Source organism: Pleurodeles waltl, chromosome 8 (assembly GCF_031143425.1).
Source record: "Pleurodeles waltl isolate 20211129_DDA chromosome 8, aPleWal1.hap1.20221129, whole genome shotgun sequence".
Lineage (NCBI taxonomy): Eukaryota > Metazoa > Chordata > Amphibia > Caudata > Salamandridae > Pleurodeles > Pleurodeles waltl.
Genome location: NC_090447.1, coordinates 110,528,074 through 110,551,661, shown reverse-complemented (window position 1 = coordinate 110,551,661; position 23,588 = coordinate 110,528,074). Strand labels below are relative to the sequence as shown.

General features: G+C 45.4%; 1 protein-coding gene across 4 annotated transcripts in view; it reads right to left on the bottom strand.

The window, feature by feature from the left end:
- Positions 1-23,588, bottom strand: part of FCHSD2 (FCH and double SH3 domains 2) — a 441,879-nt gene that overhangs the window by 66,068 nt on the left and 352,223 nt on the right. For all 4 annotated transcript variants that reach the window (XM_069203852.1, XM_069203850.1, XM_069203849.1 and 1 more), the window contains one exon: positions 536-652. In XM_069203852.1, the coding sequence (XP_069059953.1) occupies positions 536-652 (117 nt within the window). The remainder of the gene's footprint in view (positions 1-535; positions 653-23,588) is intronic.

Below are 23,588 nucleotides of genomic sequence, written 5' to 3'. Positions count from 1 at the left end.
AATATTGTTTTAATTTTTTATTGGCAAAGTCTCAGCAACCTAAAACGTTAATTTATCAACAAATTTTCCTTCTCCTGCCAAACGAACGATACGTGTCTCTGGGACTGGACAATGAATTTCGCCATCATGACAAAAAAAGGTGCCTGCTGTCTTAAGAGCAGCAATGATATAAATATATAATTATGGGACTGGACCTTCAAGATTCATTTTTGTGTTTTTGGAGATCACTAAAGTGACTGCAAAATCCATTCAAATGGTCACTGGTTCTGGCGAAGCCAGAATGAAGCGGATGTGTCCCCTCCAGCCCTGATCACATGAACAGTCGATTAGCATTCATTGTTGGTTAAAGCTCTTGGCGCTGGGATGGGGGGAGGGGACACGGAACGAGGGGATTAGAGGAGGTAGGGTGTGTGTAGACAAAGGGGTATGTATCTGCTACCATCCTTTGGGGGTGTCCAAAACACAAGATGGACACGACTGGAGAGCCAGGGCACACAATATATTTCTTGACAGTGCTGAAACTGCTTCAACCTACCCGTTGACTATGGATGATGTTTTTGTGCTCCCGAGCGACTCGAGTTGCCCACTTGCGAGCCTCCTTATTGAGACTGTGCTCCTCTGTGGTCCCAGTTTCAGATTCAAGTTGCCGACTCTACAAAAGAAAAAAAAGAAAACTTTGAAAATGGAGAAAATCTTTCAGAGGCAGTGTTTCTGTGACCACAGCTATATTCCCTGGTTCTCATTTCAAGCAGAAAGGAGGCAGCACTACAATCCTAACAGACTTATCTTGCACACTAATCAATGAAAACAAGTTTATAACCCTACACTGTTTGGGTAAGTTCTGCTTACAGATGTTTCTTAATGATGGAACTGAACCAAGACTATCAGGAGTAGGAATACCCATCTACATGCACATTGTCAACCCTTATAGAAGTGAAACGAGTGGTACACGGAGAGTAGGACACAGCTTACTAGTGCTTGCTGAAGTCTATGGTTTGAAAGATGACCACGTCACACAACAGCAGGTCAGTGAAAACCTCTTACATAAGACCCAATACAACATCATTTTGCTTAATAAGCTAATTTCTGCAGAGATATATTAAATGGATGTTCTTGTGAAGGTTAAATGTTATGACAGTGTCAAAACCACTAAACAAAGGGGTGAACCCTAACACATCTAAAGGGTTGACAGTGCTCATGCTTTTGTTCAGTCCCCTCCACCAGAGTACCACCCAAATGAAAGCAACCAACCACCAAACACCCGCAAACGAAGTTTCAGAATTACCACAAAACAATTATTTGTAACTTAGGAGAACCATCATTACTTTGCCATATTTTGTTTATTTTATTAACTCTACAAACGAGGGTGAAAAAATACAGAAATCAGTTTTTTTTAAACCCTTAAAAACATAACAACATAACACCGTGGCTGGTGTTAGCTACTCACTTCTAATAATGAGGGGATAGGGTGTAGTGAAGAACTTTCAAACACCTCCAGATAGAAGACTATTCCAGAAGTGGATGGAGAGTTGGAATATCCTTCTTAGAGTTCACATGTTTTTTTCTACTTTAATTTAAGAAGTTTTTGTATTAAGTGCTGCATGTCATATTTACAACCATTTCAGAGCAGAGTACATCTGATGATCCTGAATAATGAAAAATACTCTGGTGCAAAATGGAAGCAAGTGGACTATGGTAGGTACTCTCTACCTAGAATGTCTTCTAGTGCTGCTAAGTAATGATGGGGTACACACTTGTGTGACTGGTAAGTCCTGTCTAGCACCTCAATTGTTTGATGCCTTTAAAGACTGTACTCACTCACTTCAGTTCACTCTAGTGAGCCTCAAGGGGGCATACGGTTCCTTCAGTTTCAATAGTCTAGGTCCAGTTTGACTTCCTGCACAAAGGAACATACATGGTAAACAAATATCTAGTTGCTGGATCTTTGACAGACTCGGTGAGTGAGTAGGAAGGGTGTAATACGTTTAGGGGCAATTACTTCAACCCTTGGGTGTTTCTGGTTTTCCTCCACTGATGCTTCCCAAGCACCCCAGGATGTGTCGCTCTTTCTAGCCCACAATCTTGCTCAACGCAAATCTTGTTTTTTTCGGTGCTGTAAATATTCTGGTGCAAATGATGAGTTTATTCAAAGACAATCTTTTATTTTAAAAAAACTTAAAGATGATTCACCAGTTGAAATGTTTGATTTCAGCTCCTGTTTATAAAACTGTGAATACTTTTAATGCCGCCTCCCAAGCCCTTTATCCCCTAGAGGTCTACTCCTGTATCCATCTGACTCAAGCCCTCTGCCACAAACCCCACTAGTGCTCCTCTAAGGTGCAGGGCCACACTGGCCATTCTGTCACTCTGGCATTGTTATACCAGGGGGGTTCAGGCCAAGCGGTTGCACGATTTCCTGTGCGCCAACCGTGTCCTCAGGACGCCATTGTAGTCACCGCCTGCTACAGAATGATGCTGGTTTGAGTAATTCTGCAAATGCAGATTTTGGTTTCTAATCCTGCCATGCTCAGGATGCTGGCTCTGTTGATCTTACTCCTTTCAGATGTACACCTCTGCTTTTGTAGTTCATGGCTCCCTTTACTGTCACGTCAAATACAATGGCCCAGGAAAAGCAGCTTCTATAGCAGGTCCTGCTTATTACAGACTTATTTTACCCGCTATCCACCCTCATAAACGTTTGGGCTATGGCAGTGTCAGTGGCATGTCCTCATCAAAGGAATCTGCAAGGATGCCACCTGAACTGCACCTCGTGCTTGCAGTTTTACCTCTAAAACCAACACACTGTTTGTTTGAGTCCTGCTAAAAATAGTTTTCCCTTAACCTATAGTTTGCAGTAGCCTTCATGCTATATTATGATCTATATTTGAAAATCTTCCCAGCTGATAAGTCGCTCAAGTTTTTACTACGTGAAAGCAATCACTCAATGTTTTACCAGCTAATTGTGACTGCTCATTTTGCCAACTAACAGCGATTGGTCAATATTTTACCCGCTAACAGTGATCACTCAATGTTTTACCAGCTAACAGTGATCACTCAATGTTTTACCAGCTAACAGTGATCACTCAATGTTTTACCAGCTAACAGTGATCACTCAATGTTTTACCAGCTAACAGTGATCACTCAATGTTTTACCAGCTAACGGTGATCACTCAATGTTTTACTAGCTAACAGTGATCACTCAATGTTTTACTAGCTAACAGTGATCACAATGTTTTACTAGCTAACAGTGATCACTCAATGTTTTACTAGCCAATAGTGATCACTCAATGTTTTACCAGCTAACGGTGATCACTCAATGTTTTACCACCTAACGGTGATCACTCAATGTTTTACCAGCTAACGGTGATCACTCAATGCTTTACTAGCTAACAGTGATCACTCAATGTTTTACTAGCCAATAGTGATCACTCAATGCTTTACCAGCTAACAGCGATCACTCAATGTTTTACTAGCCAATAGTGATCACTCAATGTTTTACCAGCTAACAGTGATCACTCAATGTTTTACTAGCAAATAGTGATCACTCAATGTTTTACCAGCTAACGGCGATCACTCAATGTTTTACCAGCTAACGGTGATCACTCAATGCTTTACTAGCTAACAGTGATCACTCAATGTTTTACTAGCCAATAGTGATCACTCAATGTTTTACCAGCTAACGGCGATCACTCAATGTTTTACCAGCTAACGGCGATCACTCAATGCTTTACTAGCTAACAGCGATCACTCAATGTTTTACCAGCTAACAGCGATCACTCAATGTTTTACCAGCTAACAGCGATCACTCAATGTTTTACCAGCTAACAGCGATCACTCAATGTTTTACCAGCTAACAGCGATCACTCAATGTTTTACCAGCTAACAGCGATCACTCAATGTTTTACCAGCTAACAGCGATCACTCAATGTTTTACCAGCTAACAGCGATCACTCAATGTTTTACCAGCTAACAGTGATCACTCAATGTTTTACCAGCTAACAGCAATCACTCAATGTTTTGAGGTTTGTACTCTTTGTTCCAGACCTCTTCCCATTTAACAAGCCACAGCCCTACAAGAAGCTGTAAATATTCTTGTACATTTCCTCACTATAGAAGGAAATAAAGGAACTTGAGGGTAAGGGGAGAATAAAGGGGGAATGGTGAATGTGGGGGCCGGGGTGTCTTTAGACACATTTGTGCACTAAGAGTTTTTTCTCAACACTTGGTTTTTACTCTTCTGGTCAGGGTTTGCGATTCAATGGCCATTCAGCAGACTTGTATGTAGCATCTATGTACGCTGGTAATATATTCTTCAATTTGTGGAGTGGGGGGCAGAGTGGTTCCAGGTGGCAAGTAGATGCAATCGCCCACCCCAGGTATGAAATGGCCAATCTCCACTTGCCCACTAGGCTGAAGTTGAAGATAACTTGAAGATAATTCAATTTCCACCATTTAGCTATGTACACCATCTTGGATCGTTCACTTCATCTGATAACTGAAGTACATACAGTGCTCAGTCGCTTCCCAGCAAACTCTGTGCCGAACAAGTTTCGACACATGAAATACATATAGGGTTTTTCATGTATTCATAGCTCCTTCCACAGGTCTCTGGTCCCCTCCAACCTCGATGAATGATGTTTGCTGTGTTAATCTCAGGCAGGCGGATGGATTTGACAAGATTTCACTAGGGTAAGTAACCTCTATGAAACTACCACAACCAGCGCTGTATGTAAACAACCGCCTCCCTAGTAACACTGCTTCATCGCTCATGGTATGGAAATATCACTGTAGCCCAGCCTGCGCTGTAGCAGAGCTTGAACAAAGTAAGCACCCAACCATAACTAAATCCGACACAAATATTCACAGCACATACGTCACTGGAGTACTCTTAGAAATGACCTCAGCGATTCTTCCAAAAAAGGAACCTCATTTGTTAAGTGATTTGGCCACAGGTCAGGATTAGAAAACCACTTTTAGGAAACAAGGCCCTTCCTGGAAAATTCGCAAGATGAGAGGTAATGAGCACTTGATCCACACTGTGCTTCTTAGATTAATCACATAAAGCCGTACGATTAGCGCTTATCCCCCTTCCTCGCGACTCTCAGTAAAATATTAAACACCAATGACTTAATGGGGAGATTTAAGCAACAAGCGAGGAATACACCAAGTACAGAGGCAAGAACTTATCACCACAGTGATGGATCTTCATTTATTTATGTTTTTAATCTTCAATTAACACGAAGTAATTTGTATAGCTTGTCTGCTGATGCCTCGTGTGCCTTATTTTGATTGGCAGGTGGTTGGCACAGTAGGACAAACAGTAAGTTGCCTGGCTTGGTCCCGCTGACAGAGGGATGCCATAGCATCACAGGTTGCTATAAGCCATAGAAGTCAACATCCACCTCCACAAAGCAGTAATCTGTGGGGCACCTGAACCACATCACATTGTGGCGACACAAAGCAGGGGCTAGTCTATCCGTTGAGGATAATGGGCCCCTGCGGAATGTGATGGGGGCTCCTGAGTCTCCCAAATCTCACAGATATTCATTGGTGTTGGTTTGAAAAGGGGCCCGCTAATTGATGGGCCTTAAATAACGGGCCATATACTTCATCCCCAGCAACTAATGTAGGCACACCCCAGTCTGAAGGCATTAAAGTTATTTAGTTTACTTACATCGATTTTGCTTTCACGTTATCGTAAAACTGAGTTTGTATATGTGTCAGTTGTAAATGCATGGTCTCATGTCCACTCTCTCCTTTGAAGGGATAAACAGACTTTTTAACAATCACAGAAACATGGATAAAGGCCATTTGGCTGTCAACAACAATATATATTTGTTGTATCAACAGGGATGGGGTGTGAGGAGGCATTATTGACATGAGAATCTCTATTCACTAAACATATCTCACTGGCTAATTTGTGCTCTTTTGAAGCAGTCACTTGTAAAGGTGATGTACGACCGCCAGGTACATGGGCTGAGGTAGTTCTCTAGGCGCCTCCTGGGAGAGACATTCTCAGAGTGGCCTTACTTAACTTGGTGACTTCGGATCACAGCTAACAGCCAGGTCATGATAATTGATGAGATTCATCCATGAACAGACCACATCATTAAACAGGCACCTTCACTCTATATATTTTAAAAGCTGTAAGACTCAACCATTGAGTGACCTTAGTAGCCCACTTGAAGGGTTCTACGTTATACTTGGCTTTATCTTCAAAAACAGCCCTGTTAATTACCAGTCAGTGAGACTGCTAGAAGGGCCAAAAGAGTGGAAACAGAATCACAAGAAATTCCAGCCTGAAATCATCCAACCCTGACTTAAGCGCTTAAAAAGAGCCTTAAACAAGCATTGAAGAGGATTACTGAACTGTATGACAGGCTCCATCGAGTTGGTCACCTTGAAAACGGCGATTGCAAAAGAGAGACCTGTCCCATTTAAAAAAAGAAAAAGGGTTTACAACTTAGCTTTGTAGCCTATTGGCCACGTTAGGTTCTGTCACAATTAAGATGCAAAATTCAGGACCTGAAATGGACAGAGCATCACCTAATTTGGCTAAAGTCCAACTACAGAGATCCAACTGAAGAAGTTCTAAAACTTTACATTACTGTGTGGATAAACGAAGCAAGAAATTGCATTAGGAAGCTTTTTATGATCTTGTGGAAAGTCTACAGAATTAATCCCAGCTTGAGAAGTCTGGACTGCTCGAGTGATATTAAGCGTAAGAAATATTTGCGCAAAAAAACGTTAATGTCATTCAACTGCCAGGGTTCGCAGAGCTGAGGCAAGATGTTTCCTACAACCACCCAAAGCCATCACTGCAGGAGCAGGACAGAATGTCTCCTATCAACCTCAATCGTCAGGAAACTGGATGGGGGGATGGTGTTGAATCAGACTTCTGTATTTAAACAGGTTTCCATGTGCATCTTGACAAGCTTATGTGAACTATGAATATCAATCCAATGTGGGGGTGACCTGCGCCCCTCTTACATTATGAAGGGGTTGGACCTCTTCTCTGTGGTAACCAACTTTATTAGGTGTACGACCAGGATATTTTAGACATCGCTATCGCCAAACATAACTATTTTGTTCTGTACTTTATTAAATATAGTCCACCTGGACTTAATAATAAACCAGTATTTGGGATCTATAGTTTTTTCCAATGCCATTTGATGATACTGCACAATGTTAAAAAAAGCAACAACAAAAAAAAAAAAGCAAACTGTTTTTCCCGATGAAGTGCAGCATTGATTAAAACAGAAAAAAGCAGGATGAAGTGACCGCTGACTTGTGCGCCCATCCCAATGCATGTGCGTCCCAGTGGGACGACACAGGCGTCATTTTCGTTCCTTTTTTATAAATAGATCAAAGATGGTGGACACCACTTGGAACAGTAACTAAAAAAAATTAAGATGTGTTTAGTGTAAAAGTGCAAAATATATATATATATTTTTTTTTTTTAAAAGAGAGATGTGTGGTAGTGGGGGCACAGAAGAGCAGGTGGTGGGGAGGATAAGAAAAGCAGTGCATGAGACAAAGAGCTGCAAGGGGGAGGAGGGAGAAGCACACAATGAAAAGAAGACCATGGGCATGGCCAGAAGCACACATGAAAGCAAGAGCAAGCAGCATACAAGGGTGAGAGCAACACAGGTGCGGGGAGAGGAACACAAGGGAGAGGCAACACGAAGCAGGTAAAGAGAGAACTGCAGCACAAGTGTGAGAGATACCCAGACCACCCAGTGTGGAGGCAGGGCTCACCTTTGACCAGACCCTGAGCCCAACACTCTGCAGGCAGCCAACGCCTGCAGTACATGGCTGAGGTCCTGCGCCTAACATGTCGCAGGCAGCTAAAGCCTAGTGCAGATAGGGGTTGCCCTATCACAGCTCAGCCTTTGACCAGGCTAGTTTTTGTTTTATTTTATTCAAAGACCCTAGTTTGGTAGTCCGAACCAGGCCACGCTTCATGCTCCGGTATCACGAACACAGACTAAACTTCTCTGGCCTGTCATTCCAGGGGTTGTGGTTGCGAAGTCATGAAAGCGAACCCCTGAATGGTGCTGAATAGGTTGCTGAAGCTTGCCCTTGGTTTGCAGTATAAAGTTTACCCTGTCGACAGATAAGATCATAGGTCTGTGCACCGGGACAGGTACAGCGGACCCGAGACATCATTTTAGGTATTGGCGAACAGCAAAACCCGAAAAGTATCCTGCAACTCTTTTTAAAACTTTATTTAAACAATGTTGGGCTCCTTTGAGAGCACTTACTATGGCCAGGAGGTCAGGGTGTACTCACCTACCTCCTCAGGAAAAAAAAAAAAAATCTATTACTCATTTAGATTTGTGGATATCCACAGATCGGATCCAGGAATCATCCACTGTTAGAACAGCACAGACACACTTAAATGTTTACCCTTAAAATTCTGCTTTGCAACTTTTTAAAAAGCTTGCCTCTCAAGAATTACTGAACAGATTTAGAAAAAAAAAACAATGAAAGCACGCATTCTGACCAAAGTTCTACTTTTATGCCAGGTTTGGCTTAAATTCATTTCGCGGTTTTGGCTCTAGGCATAAGCAAAATTTCCTGTGCAAAATAAATTAGGAAAACATTTTTTTTTCACAAAATGCCCCAGATTTAACTTCTTTCTCCCATGTAGAGTTCCGCACGAAAACGGACATGCCAGACCAGAACTGAGTACACAAAGCGATTGGCAAAATAACTGCAGATCTATCCAATGGAGTCAAAAGTATAGGAAAATTACAAAATGAATTTTCAGTGGAATATGTGGCTGAACCGTAACTATATAGGGGCAATTGCCACTGTGTAATAAATACATAACACGCATAGATAAGTTTCTTGAGGAGCAAGGAGGGCTACTAAAGGGGAGCAGTGGGTTTCATACCTATGCAATGATACCCATCTTTGTCACCTTTTGAAGATAAAGAAAGCTGGGTTTGTGAGACATAATCCGCATTTGGATGAAGCTCTCAGTACCACCAAAGTAAGTCCGCCCACTTTTCCATGGAGCCGTAACCTCACGCAAGCGAGGGAATGCACACTTGAGACTGCACCAATGCAAAATGTGCACCAACATAGTCTGTGTTCTTGGACCAACACCGGCCTATAAAGATCTGACATATGAACTTATCAATAACTGTACTAATATGCGGATGATGGTGAAACTTTGCCATTAGCTAAGGAAAAAAGACTGGGCATTCGGCGTGCCAATGAGACTTGACTCCTCTAACAGAATATTTACCAGGTTCCCTGAGACAGATCACCAGCATCAAATGCCAACCATCCAGAGATGCACACCAACCATAGGTTACTTTGCATCCTTAATATACAGAAGCTAAGGACAGGAGGTCAGTCTTTCAGTTATTTGGCAGCTAAAATCTTGAACTCACCCCCCAAAGCTCAGAGATCAAGATCCGGAGAAGGCTTTTAAGACAGCACTAAAAACACATCATTAGGTGGAGCGCGCAAGCGCTTTGACGTGTTGTAATCTATCTGTGGGCTTTTAACCATGCAAACTGCACGCCCATCATTATCACTCGTTCCTGGGTTTGCCTTTCAAAAATGTTTTATCATTGGTAAATGCTTCACGTTTGTCCCTTCTTGGGGCAGTTTTGTTACTGCCTTGGCCAGCGACCCTGTTTCATGGATAATTGCACGTTTGCCGATACATTTGACTGCGAGCAAACGTCTTTTTCCTTTTGTGTCTCTCCTTTGCTCTCACGGCAGCCATGGCACTTAGAATTGGCTCGCTCATGTCAACTGTTTTATCAATTTATGTGGCAAGAAAAGTCCAGTTAGGAATTTACAATGCTAATAGCTCTAACTTGAGCAAACGTGAGACCCATTGCATTGCAAATGCCTGTTTTTAGGGAATGTTAGAGCTTCCTTCTGTTCCGCTCCACATGCTTAATGTGCGCTGAGACGCTTCCTGGAAAGCAGCTGCGCACTTTATAACTGACATTCATTCATTCAAGCCACACAGTCAGTATTGGTGGCAAGGATAACAAGGACTGAACATGTTTTCACCCTCCTTGCAATCTGTTTACTAGCTCCATATTAAACGTAGCGCTATGTTTTCCAGCACTGGTTCACACATGGGAAGCTAGGTATGAATGAGGTCCACAAACTTGGGTTGGAATTATGAGGCACATGCCTGGTACACCCTCAGAGAGCAGCCTTGTGAGCCTAGTATGTTCTGGGTCTTTTAAGAGGCACTTGGGGGTGCTAAAACCATGCAGGTTCTAAGTTATGGAACTTCCAACCCACCCAGTGGGGCAGACTCTAAACTAAATGTGCTTTAAGAAACCAGTAATTCAAGAGCTTTTAAGAACTGAGTAAAAAGATGTTCCCTGTTCATTAAGGACTAGAAGGAGAAGGCTCCTGCGCATCTTGATGCAGTGTGTTTAGGTGCACTTAAAATGAATTTAGCATTGAATACTTTCTAACTGATGGAAATTAGAGATGTCTCTTTAATGGAACTGAACGAACTTATTTTGTTCTTTAACATTATTGGCAAGAACGTAGTACAGGTGGGAATGTCAAAATCAACTCATTAGCACCTCAATTATCGAAGAATGCAAACATAGTCCAGAATAACTGCTGCGTTGAAAGGCAAACATTGATCGCACGTTACTGAGATAATATACAATACTGAAGGGTTCCATGGTTCAAACAGCTTCCATGTGACATTTCAAAAGACTGGCAAACACCCTGGCTAAGTTCAGACGTCCTACACACGTGGACTGGATTGGAATTAGAGCCATGCTGGCATTTCCACATAATGGGGGAGTGACTGGGTTCCAAGGAATACAAGGGCTTCCATAGGCATTTTCAGGAATGACCCACCGCACTGTATTTATTTAATAAATATTTCACACAAATCAGTTTCTAAACAGTAGCTTCATTTTTTAGAGGCGAGCGCAAAGCGCTCCGTCCCTCTTCTAATCTCTCTTTAGGGGGATTTTAACCATGCCCATGTTACGCCTGTCACTTTCATTGGTTTGTAGGCTTGCCTTTTCAAATCTGATTATTTTCATTCGTGAAAGGCATGCATACGTCATGTCTTTTCCGGTCTTTAGCCCTCCTCGAGAGCACCGGTAAACTACTGGAAACATACGAGGCCTCATGTTTTCCGTATGGTTTCTGGACTACTTTTTCTCTTTATTTCGCAGCGCGATTGCATTCTGATTTTTTTTTTATCATTGAATGTGGAAAGAAAAATCTGGTTAGTAGTTTACAATGTTAATAGCTCTAACTCAATGTAATGCGAGACCCGTTGCATTGTTTAATATTGAAGTTTGCTTTGTAGATTTGGGGTTCACCAACCGTGGACACCACATCCCATTTTACACCTGCCTTCCTATTTTTTTCTGTACTTTAGCTGTTACGATCTCTGCTCCCTTCATCTAATCTTTTGCTCTGTGTCTCTCCTCACGCCCATATCAGTACACAAATGATTATTTTATTTATTTGCTGCCTTTCTCCAGCTCCACTGCATTGCTTAGAGGTTATTGTAGTAACTTGTATTTTTTGATTCTCAAGATTGTTTCCACCTTCTTACTTCGATTTCACGATGTCTACCATATAGCACTGAAAATAATGCAACTAGCGTCATTAAACTATGAGAAGCATGCCCCACATGGACAGCGCAAAGAGTTGGCCAACCGAGGCACATACGCCAGCTTCATGTTTGACAAATGCACATAACTTCATGCATCGAGGCGGCCTGGCAAAGGCTAACAGCTGTGATTTGTATTTCTTTGCAGAGGCAGCTCGATACCATATTTTGCAAGGAATAAATTACTTGCACCCATGCACGAAACCAACTAAAACTCCTTACTGAACATTATTACTCGAGGATGTTTACTGTGAAGTAACTGTCGTGTTAAACTCCAATCATCGCTACACCCTACAACTAACAGTGAGTATCAAATCTTAATTTCACTGAGGAAAAAAGGGATTAAAATGAATATAAAAGCATCGATGCACATTAAGATGACATTATATTTAAAATAACATATCACTCCACATCTGCCAGCCTGGAAGCTGTTGAAGATCATGTGTGTGCAAAACATAAACCTGGTCACAAAACACCGACTCGGAGAAGCAAATAAACAACTGAGTAGTGCTGAAAACAGGAAAGATGACTTGTCACACCGGGGTCGGCGACAGACGAGCTTCCGGTCACATCTGTCCCTGGGATGTGGTCTTTGCTGTCTGGAGCATTTCTCACAACGATAAGTGTGGAGTTCAGAGGAAACAGAGGGGCAGGGAATTCCCCCCTCCCGGGCAAAATATGAGTCCGGGAGGAGGACGAAGCAGGTGGTCAAATGTGAAGACTTTCACCCCCTCTGTGACAGAATTTATCTCCGAGGGTGGCGGCTGTGAAACAGGAAACTGCTGAAATGGCTAAAAGAAGGTCAAACTCCCTCCGCGAACGATCGCCAGAAGGCGGATTATCAACCGGAACACAGAGGCGCAGGACGTAATCACAGGAGCAGCAGATCACCAATCAATCTGCATTTTCTTGTAGGAGGTCCCCCGAATCCTCTAGGTGGCCACTGAAGGCCCTCAAGAGTTGGGGTAGTTACAAACTCCTGGGGTAATTGGATAAACAGGGTGAGTGTCATCTTGGCCTAACACAATGAAGCATGCAAAGGTGCAAACCAAAGTCAAAAAGCTCTGTAATCCAATCCCTGAACTGCACAGAAACCAAGGCGGGGACTTTAATGTTGTGATGGAGACGCGCCTTCTTCACCACGCCCACACTGTGCAATAGCTTTGCAGTCTGGAATAACCGCTGAACCAACGCCTCCCTAATGCAAGTAGTTGTCAGCATGCCCCCGTCCTCCTATAATTTCTGCACTTCGTTTTATGGCACATCTATTTTTCAAACACTCACATCCCCTGTTGCACATGGTGGAGAATACTGCTTGCTACTGAAGATGTGTGTCCTTCTGTAGGGCTGTTGGTGTCACCACCAACCAACTCAATGACACTCATTTTATCAACCCGACAAAGGCGGCCCCTGAATCTTGCAGGTAAACAGACTCTAGCAGACATCACATACCCCGCTACCTGCATTAATGTTTTGTTGCATTAATACAATCCTTGAAAAAAGGCTGATAGTGAGTAGCACCTAGAGGCGGCCGGTGTCTGTATGAAGCACTACATCAGAAACAGATTATTACTCTTAGATCCAGAAGCTCAGTTGTAAAGTATGTCAGTGCTACATGAATATCCCACATTTATACCATTTCAAAAGCCTCCGCGTGCTGCTGCATTTAATGTGATCACAAATCTGGATTTACCACAAATATGAACAAGGGACGAGGTCTACAGATGACAAGCTTGACTAAAAGGTTGTAACACAAACACTGGCTCCATACTTCTGCATCTTTGCTATGAAAATGCAGCCCCTCCCCCGTGACTGTACTTCCTGTGGCAGGATCTGGCTCTTTCAGCCGCCCTCTACACATCTGGGGGCGCTGCACTTGGTACAGCAGGCACACAAGTCATCAGGACCAGACTAAAGTCCCTGGCACTATCGAGCGCGATCCCCCCATCAAACCCTGGCTGGTTTTGTCTGATCACAGCATGCAGCATGCACAGCTGTGCAGTGCAGACACAAGAATTGTTATGACTACAACAATGAACAAACATGTACCAACCGGCGCCTCCTGAAGCACTAAGAACATGAGCAATATATTGTAGGTCACTGCAAAGGGCTGTACCGGCTATTAAAGGCCCTCTCCTTGAGCTGCAGGCAAAGACGTCCATCGAGGGAGAGCGCTTTTGATGACTGTTGCAGCTCCAGGCAGAAGGGTTGTAGCGCTATCAGAACACTCCACTCACTGAGGGCAGAATGTTCTAAATTAACAGGGAAAAAACAGAAAGACAAACACTGGAGTGTTGGAGCAGGCGGTCCATACCAGCCATCATTGGATGAGACACACCAGTCTTCAGCTCAGCTCCAAACATTCTGAAATCAGTCATTCATTCTAACTTTCTTCTTCAGGTGGAAAGGATTCTGTCAATCTCGCTTTTATCTCAGTATCCCATCACTGTGAATCTGATGCACCGCCGTCCCCTAGGACACTTCCAGCCTAGAAACCTTATGGTTAAAGTCATCAGTTGATTACTTGCTGGGCTCACCTAGAGCCGTCGCACCTTTGAGGCAGTTCCAGGTTCTGAACACAGGAAGGATGGGAATACAGTGGTATCCATTTGGGGGGGGGGGATCCTTCTTAAGTCTGTGCATTAAATGGATGGCCATGGTTCCTCTGAACTCTGTGGCCTGGTTCAGGAAGAAGAGAGGCGCGCTGGTGTTTGAGGGGCAGAGCTTTGGAGATGCAGTGATCTATACTCACATGTACCTCATGTCATACCGAGCGAGGGACAAAGATCCAGGCTATCCGACTGGCTGTAGGAGGCTGGACTGGCTTGTAGTGAGTACCAAGGGGTACTTGCACCTTGCACCAGGCCCAGTTATCCCTTATTAGTGTATAGGGTGTCTAGCAGCTTAGGCTGATAGATAATGGTAGCTTAGCAGAGCAGCTTAGGCTGAACTAGGAGACGTGTGAAGCTACTACAGTACCACTTAGTGTCATATGCACAATATCATAAGAAAACACAATACACAGTTATACTAAAAATAAAGGTACTTTATTTTTATGACAATATGCCAAAGTATCTTAGAGTGTACCCTCAGTGAGAGGATAGGAAATATACACAAGATATATATACACAATAGCAAAAATATGCAATATAGTCTTAGAAAACAGTGCAAACAATGTATAGTTACAATAGGATGCAATGGGGAAACATAGGGATAGGGGCAACACAAACCATATACTCCAGAAGTGGAATGCGAACCACGAATGGACCCCAAACCTATGTGACCTTGTAGAGGGTCGCTGGGACTATTGGAAAATAGTGAGAGTTAGCAAAATAACCCACCCCAAGACCCTGAAAAGTGAGTGCAAAGTGCACCAAAGTTCCCCTAAGGACAAAATAGTCGTGTTAGAGGGAGAATGCAAGGAAAACACAAATCAGCAATGCAACAACGATGGATTCCTGTCTGAAGGTACCTGTGGAACAAGGGGACCAAGTCCAAAAGTCACAAGCAGCTCGGAGATGGGCAGATGCCCAAGAAATGCCAGCGGTTGGTGCAAAGAAGCTCTTACTAGGCTGAAGAACTGTGAATACTGCAGGAACGACAAGGGCTAGAGACTTCCCCTTTGGAGGATGGATCCCCCACGCCTTGGAGAGTCGTGCAGAAGTGTTTTCCCGCCGGATGGACGCCAACAAGCCTTGCTACACGCAAATCGTGCGTTTGGCGTTTTTGGACGCTGCTGGGGCCCAGGAGGGACCAGGAGGTCGCAAATTGGACCTGCAGAGAGAGGGGACGTCGAGCAAGACAAGGAGCCCTCACTGAAGCAGGTAGCACCCGGAGAAGTGCCCGAAACAGGCACTACGAGGATGCGTGAAACGGTGCTCGCCGAAGTTGCACAAAGGAGTCCCACGTCGCCGGAGACCAACTTAGAAAGTCGTGCAATGCAGGTTAGAGTGCCGTGGACCCAGGCTTGGCTGTGCACGAAGGATTTCCGCCGGAAGTGCACAGGGGCCGGAGAAGCTTGCAAAGTCGCGGTTCCCAGCAATGCAGCCCAGCGAGGTGAGGCAAGGACTTACCTCCACCAAACTTGGGCTGAAGAGTCACTGGACTGTGGGGGTCACTTGGACGGTGTCGCTGGATTCGAGGGACCTCGCTCGTCGTGCTGAGAGGAGACCCAAGGGACCGGAGATGCAGCTTTTTGGTGCCTGCGGTTGCAGGGGGACGATTCCGTCGACCCACGGGAGATTTCTTCGGAGCTTCTGGTGCAGAGAGGAGGCAGGCTACCCCCACAGCATGCACAAGCAGGAAAACAGTCGAGAAGGCGGCAGGATCAGCGTTACAGAGTTGCAGTAGTCGTCTTTGCTACTATGTTGCAGGTTTGCAGGCTTCCAGCGCGGTCAGCGGTCGATTCCTTATCAGAAGGTGAAGAGGGAGATGCAGAGGAACTCGGCTGAGCTCATGCATTCGTTATCTAAAGTTTCCCCAGAGACAGAGACCCTAAATAGCCAGAAAAGAGGGTTTGGCTACCTAGGAGAGAGGAAAGGCTACTAACACCTGAAGGAGCCTATCAGCAGGAGTCTCTGACGTCACCTGGTGGCACTGGCCACTCAGAGCAGTCCAGTGTGCCAGCAGCACCTCTGTTTCCAAGATGGCAGAGGTCTGGAGCACACTGGAGGAGCTCTGGACACCTCCCAGGGGAGGTGCAGGTCAGGGGAGTGGTCACTCCCCTTTCCTTTGTCCAGTTTCGCGCCAGAGCAGGGGCTAAGGGGTCCCTGAACCGGTGTAGACTGGCTTATGCAGAATTGGGCACATCTGTGCCCAACAAAGCATTTCCAGAGGCTGGGGGAGGCTACTCCTCCCCTGCCTTCACACCATTTTCCAAAGGGAGAGGGTGTCACACCCTCTCTCAGAGGAAGTTCTTTGTTCTGCCATCCTGGGCCAGGCCTGGCTGGACCCCAGGAGGGCAGCTGCCTGTCTGAGGGGTTGGCAGCAGCAGCAGCTGCAGAGAAACCCCAGGAAGGGCAGTCTGGCAGTACCAGGGTCTGTGCTACAGACCACTGGGATCATGGAATTGTACCAACAATGCCAGGATGGCATAGAGGGGGCAATTCCATGATCATAGACATGTTACATGGCCATATTCGGAGTTACCATGGTGAAGCTACATATAGGTAGTGACCTATATGTAGTGCACGCGTGTAATGGTGTCCCCGCACTCACAAAGTTCAGTGAATTGGCTCTGAACAATGTGGGGGCACCTTGGCTAGTGCCAGGGTGCCCTCACACTAAGTAACTTTGCACCTAACCTTTACCAGTTAAAGGTTAGACATATAGGTGACTTATAAGTTACTTAAGTGCAGTGTAAAATGGCTGTGAAATAACGTGGACGTTATTTCACTCAGGCTGCAGTGGCAGGCCTGTGTAAGAATTGTCAGAGCTCCCTATGGGTGGCAAAAGAAATGCTGCAGCCCATAGGGATCTCCTGGAACCCCAATACCCTGGGTACCTCAGTACCATATACTAGGGAATTATAAGGGTGTTCCAGTAAGCCAATGTAAATTGGTAAAATTGGTCACTAGCCTGTTAGTGACAATTTGAAAGTAATGAGAGAGCATAACCACTGAGGTTCTGGTTAGCAGAGCCTCAGTGAGACAGTTAGGCACCACACAGGGAACATATACATGCACACCTATGAGCACTGGGGCCCTGTGTGACAGGGTCCCAGTGACACATACATATAGGCCACAAACCTATGAGCACTGGGGTCCTGACTAGCAGGATCCCAGTGACACATAACAACCATACTGAAAACATGGTGTTTTCACTATGAGCACTGAGGCCTGGCTATCAGGATCCCAGTGAGACAGTGAAAACAGTGACAAACACCCTGACATACACTCACAAACAGGCCAAAAGTGGGGGTAACAAGGCTAGAAAGAGGCTACCTTCTCACACAACCCCCCCCCAAACGAAGGACAATAAGGCTAACCTTGGCCAGTTGAGACTTTATTGTCTAAGTGGTGATAAGTAGAGAGTAGCTCTGCAATAGACTGGTTACTCCCTTTATCATCCACTATATGGTTACTTCCCTGTGGGGATGTAAACCACCCTGTTTGAAGTTTTTTAGCTAAGCAACAATGTGAAGATGTATTTTCAGAGTTTCTATCAGTAAGTTTTAGTTTAGAGCAGTGGGAATTGTCCACTGAACCTATTTGTAGTGATGGAAATGCCAGACAGGGATGCTGTCTCAGAAAAGCCATGGCTGGGCAAAAACTTTGTCCATGTGGCTGGAAGAGAGAACAGGGATGCTGTTTCTCTTGAGTTGGAGCAGGGCAGGGATGCTGTCCTATGAGCTCCACACTAGGGCAGGGATGCTGTCCTAAGTGTTGTGAGGCAGTACAGGGTTTCTGCACTAAAGTTTCTCTGGGAGGGTTGGAGGGATGCTCCATGTTAACTAAAATGGTGCTCTTTTTGTCACCAATGTTAGTTATCCCACAGAGAGGTACTTCTACCTCAGGGAGTCCAGCTATGCCAGCTGATGATTCCCTTGGAACAGGTGCCACCCGAGGAGAGGTTTCTCCCACCACAGGAATGGTATCCTGAATGGTAGGGTGGTTAGGGGATACTGTGATACCCTTTTTACCTGTTGATGGAGAGGGATCCTGAGTTTTCAGGCCTTCTCTCCTTTGCTTTTTCATTTCAGTAGAAATGAGAGGGAACAATTCCTCAGGGATGCCCAGCATGGCTGCATGGGCATAAAACGCTACATCAGCCCAACCTGAGGCCTCTAGGTCATTACCTAAGAGACAGTCTACAGGTAAGCTAGGTGATACCGCCACCTGCTTAGGGCCAGTAACTCCACCCCAACTAAACTGAATTATAGCTAAGGGAAGAAACTTAGTGGAGTTATGGACATCAATAATCTTATACTGTTGTCCAATGATGTGTTGTTCAGGAGGCACTAGGTTTTCAGTCACCAAAGTGAAACTGGCACCTGTGTCCCTGTAGGCCAAGGCCTCGACACCATTTATTGAAACTGTCTGCCTGTACTTATCCATTGTAAGGGGACAAGCAGCCAGTGTGGCAAGGCCAATGCCACTAGGTGTGACAGAAACTGTCTTGGGACTGATTACATCAGTTTCCACTATGGACCCATAAGTGAACCCAACTACACCCTTTGCTTGACTGTTGCCAGCAGTCCCACCACTAGTACCACTACTGCTAGGGGCACTAGAGCTTGATGTATTAGTGGTGGTAGGCTCAGGGGGTTTACCTGGACAGGACTTATCCCCTGGCCTATGGCCTCTGTTTTTACACACAAAGCACCAAGGCTTTTTAATGTGTGCAGGTTGGGAAGAAGAGGAAGAATTTATTTTATCCCCACCCTCTGAAGAGTGTTTAAGATTTGAAGTGGGATCTTTGGTTTTACCCTTATCCCCATGCTTATCTTGAGATTTTTCACCATCTTTCTTCTTATTGCCATCTTTGTCACCCCCTGTATGAACTTTTCTGTTCACTCTTGTTCTGACCCATTTGTCTGCCTTCTTTCCCAATTCTTGGGGAGAGGTCAGATCAGAGTCCACCAAGTACTGGTGCAACAAATCAGACACACAATTATTAAGAATATGCTCTCTCAGGATCAAGTTATACAGGCTGTCATAATCAGTAACTTTACTGCCATGTAACCACCCCTCCAAGGCCTTCACTGCCTGGTCAATGAAATCAACCCAGTCTTGTGAAGACTCCTTTTTGGTATCTCTGAACTTTATCCTGTACTGTTCAGTGGTTAAGCCATAACCATCCAGGAGTGCATTCTTAAGAACTTGGAAATTGTTAGCATCATTTTCTTTTACAGTAAGGAGCCTATCCCTACCTTTTCCAGTGAATGATAGCCATAGGATAGCAGCCCACTGCTTTTGAGGGACATCCTGTACAGCACAGGCCCTCTCAAGTGCAGCAAACCACTTGTTAATGTCATCCCCCTCCTTGTAAGGGGGAACTATCTTATGCAGATTCCTGGAATCATGCTCTTTTGCAGGATGACTATGGGGAATACTGCTGCTGCCACCATGGGTATCTAAACCCATCTTCTGTCTTTCCCTCTCTATTTCTAAAGACTGTCTATCCAAATCCAGCTGTTGCTTCTTGAGCTTCAGTCTGGTTTGTTCCACTCTCAATCTATTGAGCTCCCTTTCTAACAATCTGTCATCAGGGTGGGTGGGAGGGACATTTCTAGATACAGAGGTATGATGGGAATGAACAGAAGGAGACCTGTCCCTTACCAAGGGCACCCTAACAGCTTGGCTACCAGAATAATGTGAGAGCACATCATCAGTATGATGTGATTCAACCTCTGTACCAACTATGCTAGACTGTCTAGTAATGGGCAGGCTGAGAAGTTTCTTTCCTGAACCTTTTCCTGGGGGAGTCCCTGGATCAGATTGAGAACCATTAGCTACTTTTTCTACAGATTGGGCACTTATGGCCTTATCCTGTACTCTAAGCATATTAATTAACAGTTCTAAGGAAGGATTCTTCCCTACACTCAAACCTCTCTCTATGCAGAGACTCCTTGCTCCTTTCCAGCTAAGGTGATCATATGCAAGTTTGGACAGTTCAACTTTTTGGCCTGTGCCAGACATTTTTAGAGTGAGTTAAAGTGATAGACAAAGAGAAAAAAGTTTTCAGAACTTTTTGGAAAGTTTAGAAGTACTTTTCAGCACTTAGAAAAGAGTGAAAAGAGGAAATGCAAAACTTTTTGGCTATGTGTATATACACTGACCTTGTTTTGTATATTTTTCTCTTATGAAAAGTACAATGACAAGAGTGGTAAGTAGTCTCAAAGCACTTATCCCACCGCTGCACAACCAATGTAGGAGGCTGGACTGGCTTGTAGTGAGTACCAAGGGGTACTTGCACCTTGCACCAGGCCCAGTTATCCCTTATTAGTGTATAGGGTGTCTAGCAGCTTAGGCTGATAGATAATGGTAGCTTAGCAGAGCAGCTTAGGCTGAACTAGGAGACGTGTGAAGCTACTACAGTACCACTTAGTGTCATATGCACAATATCATAAGAAAACACAATACACAGTTATACTAAAAATAAAGGTACTTTATTTTTATGACAATATGCCAAAGTATCTTAGAGTGTACCCTCAGTGAGAGGATAGGAAATATACACAAGATATATATACACAATAGCAAAAATATGCAATATAGTCTTAGAAAACAGTGCAAACAATGTATAGTTACAATAGGATGCAATGGGGAAACATAGGGATAGGGGCAACACAAACCATATACTCCAGAAGTGGAATGCGAACCACGAATGGACCCCAAACCTATGTGACCTTGTAGAGGGTCGCTGGGACTATTGGAAAATAGTGAGAGTTAGCAAAATAACCCACCCCAAGACCCTGAAAAGTGAGTGCAAAGTGCACCAAAGTTCCCCTAAGGACAAAATAGTCGTGTTAGAGGGAGAATGCAAGGAAAACACAAATCAGCAATGCAACAACGATGGATTCCTGTCTGAAGGTACCTGTGGAACAAGGGGACCAAGTCCAAAAGTCACAAGCAGCTCGGAGATGGGCAGATGCCCAAGAAATGCCAGCGGTTGGTGCAAAGAAGCTCTTACTAGGCTGAAGAACTGTGAATACTGCAGGAACGACAAGGGCTAGAGACTTCCCCTTTGGAGGATGGATCCACCACGCCTTGGAGAGTCGTGCAGAAGTGTTTTCCCGCCGGATGGACGCCAACAAGCCTTGCTACACGCAAATCGTGCGTTTGGCGTTTTTGGACGCTGCTGGGGCCCAGGAGGGACCAGGAGGTCGCAAATTGGACCTGCAGAGAGAGGGGACGTCGAGCAAGACAAGGAGCCCTCACTGAAGCAGGTAGCACCCGGAGAAGTGCCCGAAACAGGCACTACGAGGATGCGTGAAACGGTGCTCGCCGAAGTTGCACAAAGGAGTCCCACGTCGCCGGAGACCAACTTAGAAAGTCGTGCAATGCAGGTTAGAGTGCCGTGGACCCAGGCTTGGCTGTGCACAAAGGATTTCCGCCGGAAGTGCACAGGGGCCGGAGAAGCTTGCAAAGTCGCGGTTCCCAGCAATGCAGCCCAGCGAGGTGAGGCAAGGACTTACCTCCACCAAACTTGGGCTGAAGAGTCACTGGACTGTGGGGGTCACTTGGACGGTGTCGCTGGATTCGAGGGACCTCGCTCGTCGTGCTGAGAGGAGACCCAAGGGACCGGAGATGCAGCTTTTTGGTGCCTGCGGTTGCAGGGGGACGATTCCGTCGACCCACGGGAGATTTCTTCGGAGCTTCTGGTGCAGAGAGGAGGCAGGCTACCCCCACAGCATGCACAAGCAGGAAAACAGTCGAGAAGGCGGCAGGATCAGCGTTACAGAGTTGCAGTAGTCGTCTTTGCTACTATGTTGCAGGTTTGCAGGCTTCCAGCGCGGTCAGCGGTCGATTCCTTATCAGAAGGTGAAGAGGGAGATGCAGAGGAACTCGGCTGAGCTCATGCATTCGTTATCTAAAGTTTCCCCAGAGACAGAGACCCTAAATAGCCAGAAAAGAGGGTTTGGCTACCTAGGAGAGAGGAAAGGCTACTAACACCTGAAGGAGCCTATCAGCAGGAGTCTCTGACGTCACCTGGTGGCACTGGCCACTCAGAGCAGTCCAGTGTGCCAGCAGCACCTCTGTTTCCAAGATGGCAGAGGTCTGGAGCACACTGGAGGAGCTCTGGACACCTCCCAGGGGAGGTGCAGGTCAGGGGAGTGGTCACTCCCCTTTCCTTTGTCCAGTTTCGCGCCAGAGCAGGGGCTAAGGGGTCCCTGAACCGGTGTAGACTGGCTTATGCAGAATTGGGCACATCTGTGCCCAACAAAGCATTTCCAGAGGCTGGGGGAGGCTACTCCTCCCCTGCCTTCACACCATTTTCCAAAGGGAGAGGGTGTCACACCCTCTCTCAGAGGAAGTTCTTTGTTCTGCCATCCTGGGCCAGGCCTGGCTGGACCCCAGGAGGGCAGCTGCCTGTCTGAGGGGTTGGCAGCAGCAGCAGCTGCAGAGAAACCCCAGGAAGGGCAGTCTGGCAGTACCAGGGTCTGTGCTACAGACCACTGGGATCATGGAATTGTACCAACAATGCCAGGATGGCATAGAGGGGGCAATTCCATGATCATAGACATGTTACATGGCCATATTCGGAGTTACCATGGTGAAGCTACATATAGGTAGTGACCTATATGTAGTGCACGCGTGTAATGGTGTCCCCGCACTCACAAAGTTCAGTGAATTGGCTCTGAACAATGTGGGGGCACCTTGGCTAGTGCCAGGGTGCCCTCACACTAAGTAACTTTGCACCTAACCTTTACCAGTTAAAGGTTAGACATATAGGTGACTTATAAGTTACTTAAGTGCAGTGTAAAATGGCTGTGAAATAACGTGGACGTTATTTCACTCAGGCTGCAGTGGCAGGCCTGTGTAAGAATTGTCAGAGCTCCCTATGGGTGGCAAAAGAAATGCTGCAGCCCATAGGGATCTCCTGGAACCCCAATACCCTGGGTACCTCAGTACCATATACTAGGGAATTATAAGGGTGTTCCAGTAAGCCAATGTAAATTGGTAAAATTGGTCACTAGCCTGTTAGTGACAATTTGAAAGTAATGAGAGAGCATAACCACTGAGGTTCTGGTTAGCAGAGCCTCAGTGAGACAGTTAGGCACCACACAGGGAACATATACATGCACACCTATGAGCACTGGGGCCCTGTGTGACAGGGTCCCAGTGACACATACATATAGGCCACAAACCTATGAGCACTGGGGTCCTGACTAGCAGGATCCCAGTGACACATAACAACCATACTGAAAACATGGTGTTTTCACTATGAGCACTGAGGCCTGGCTATCAGGATCCCAGTGAGACAGTGAAAACAGTGACAAACACCCTGACATACA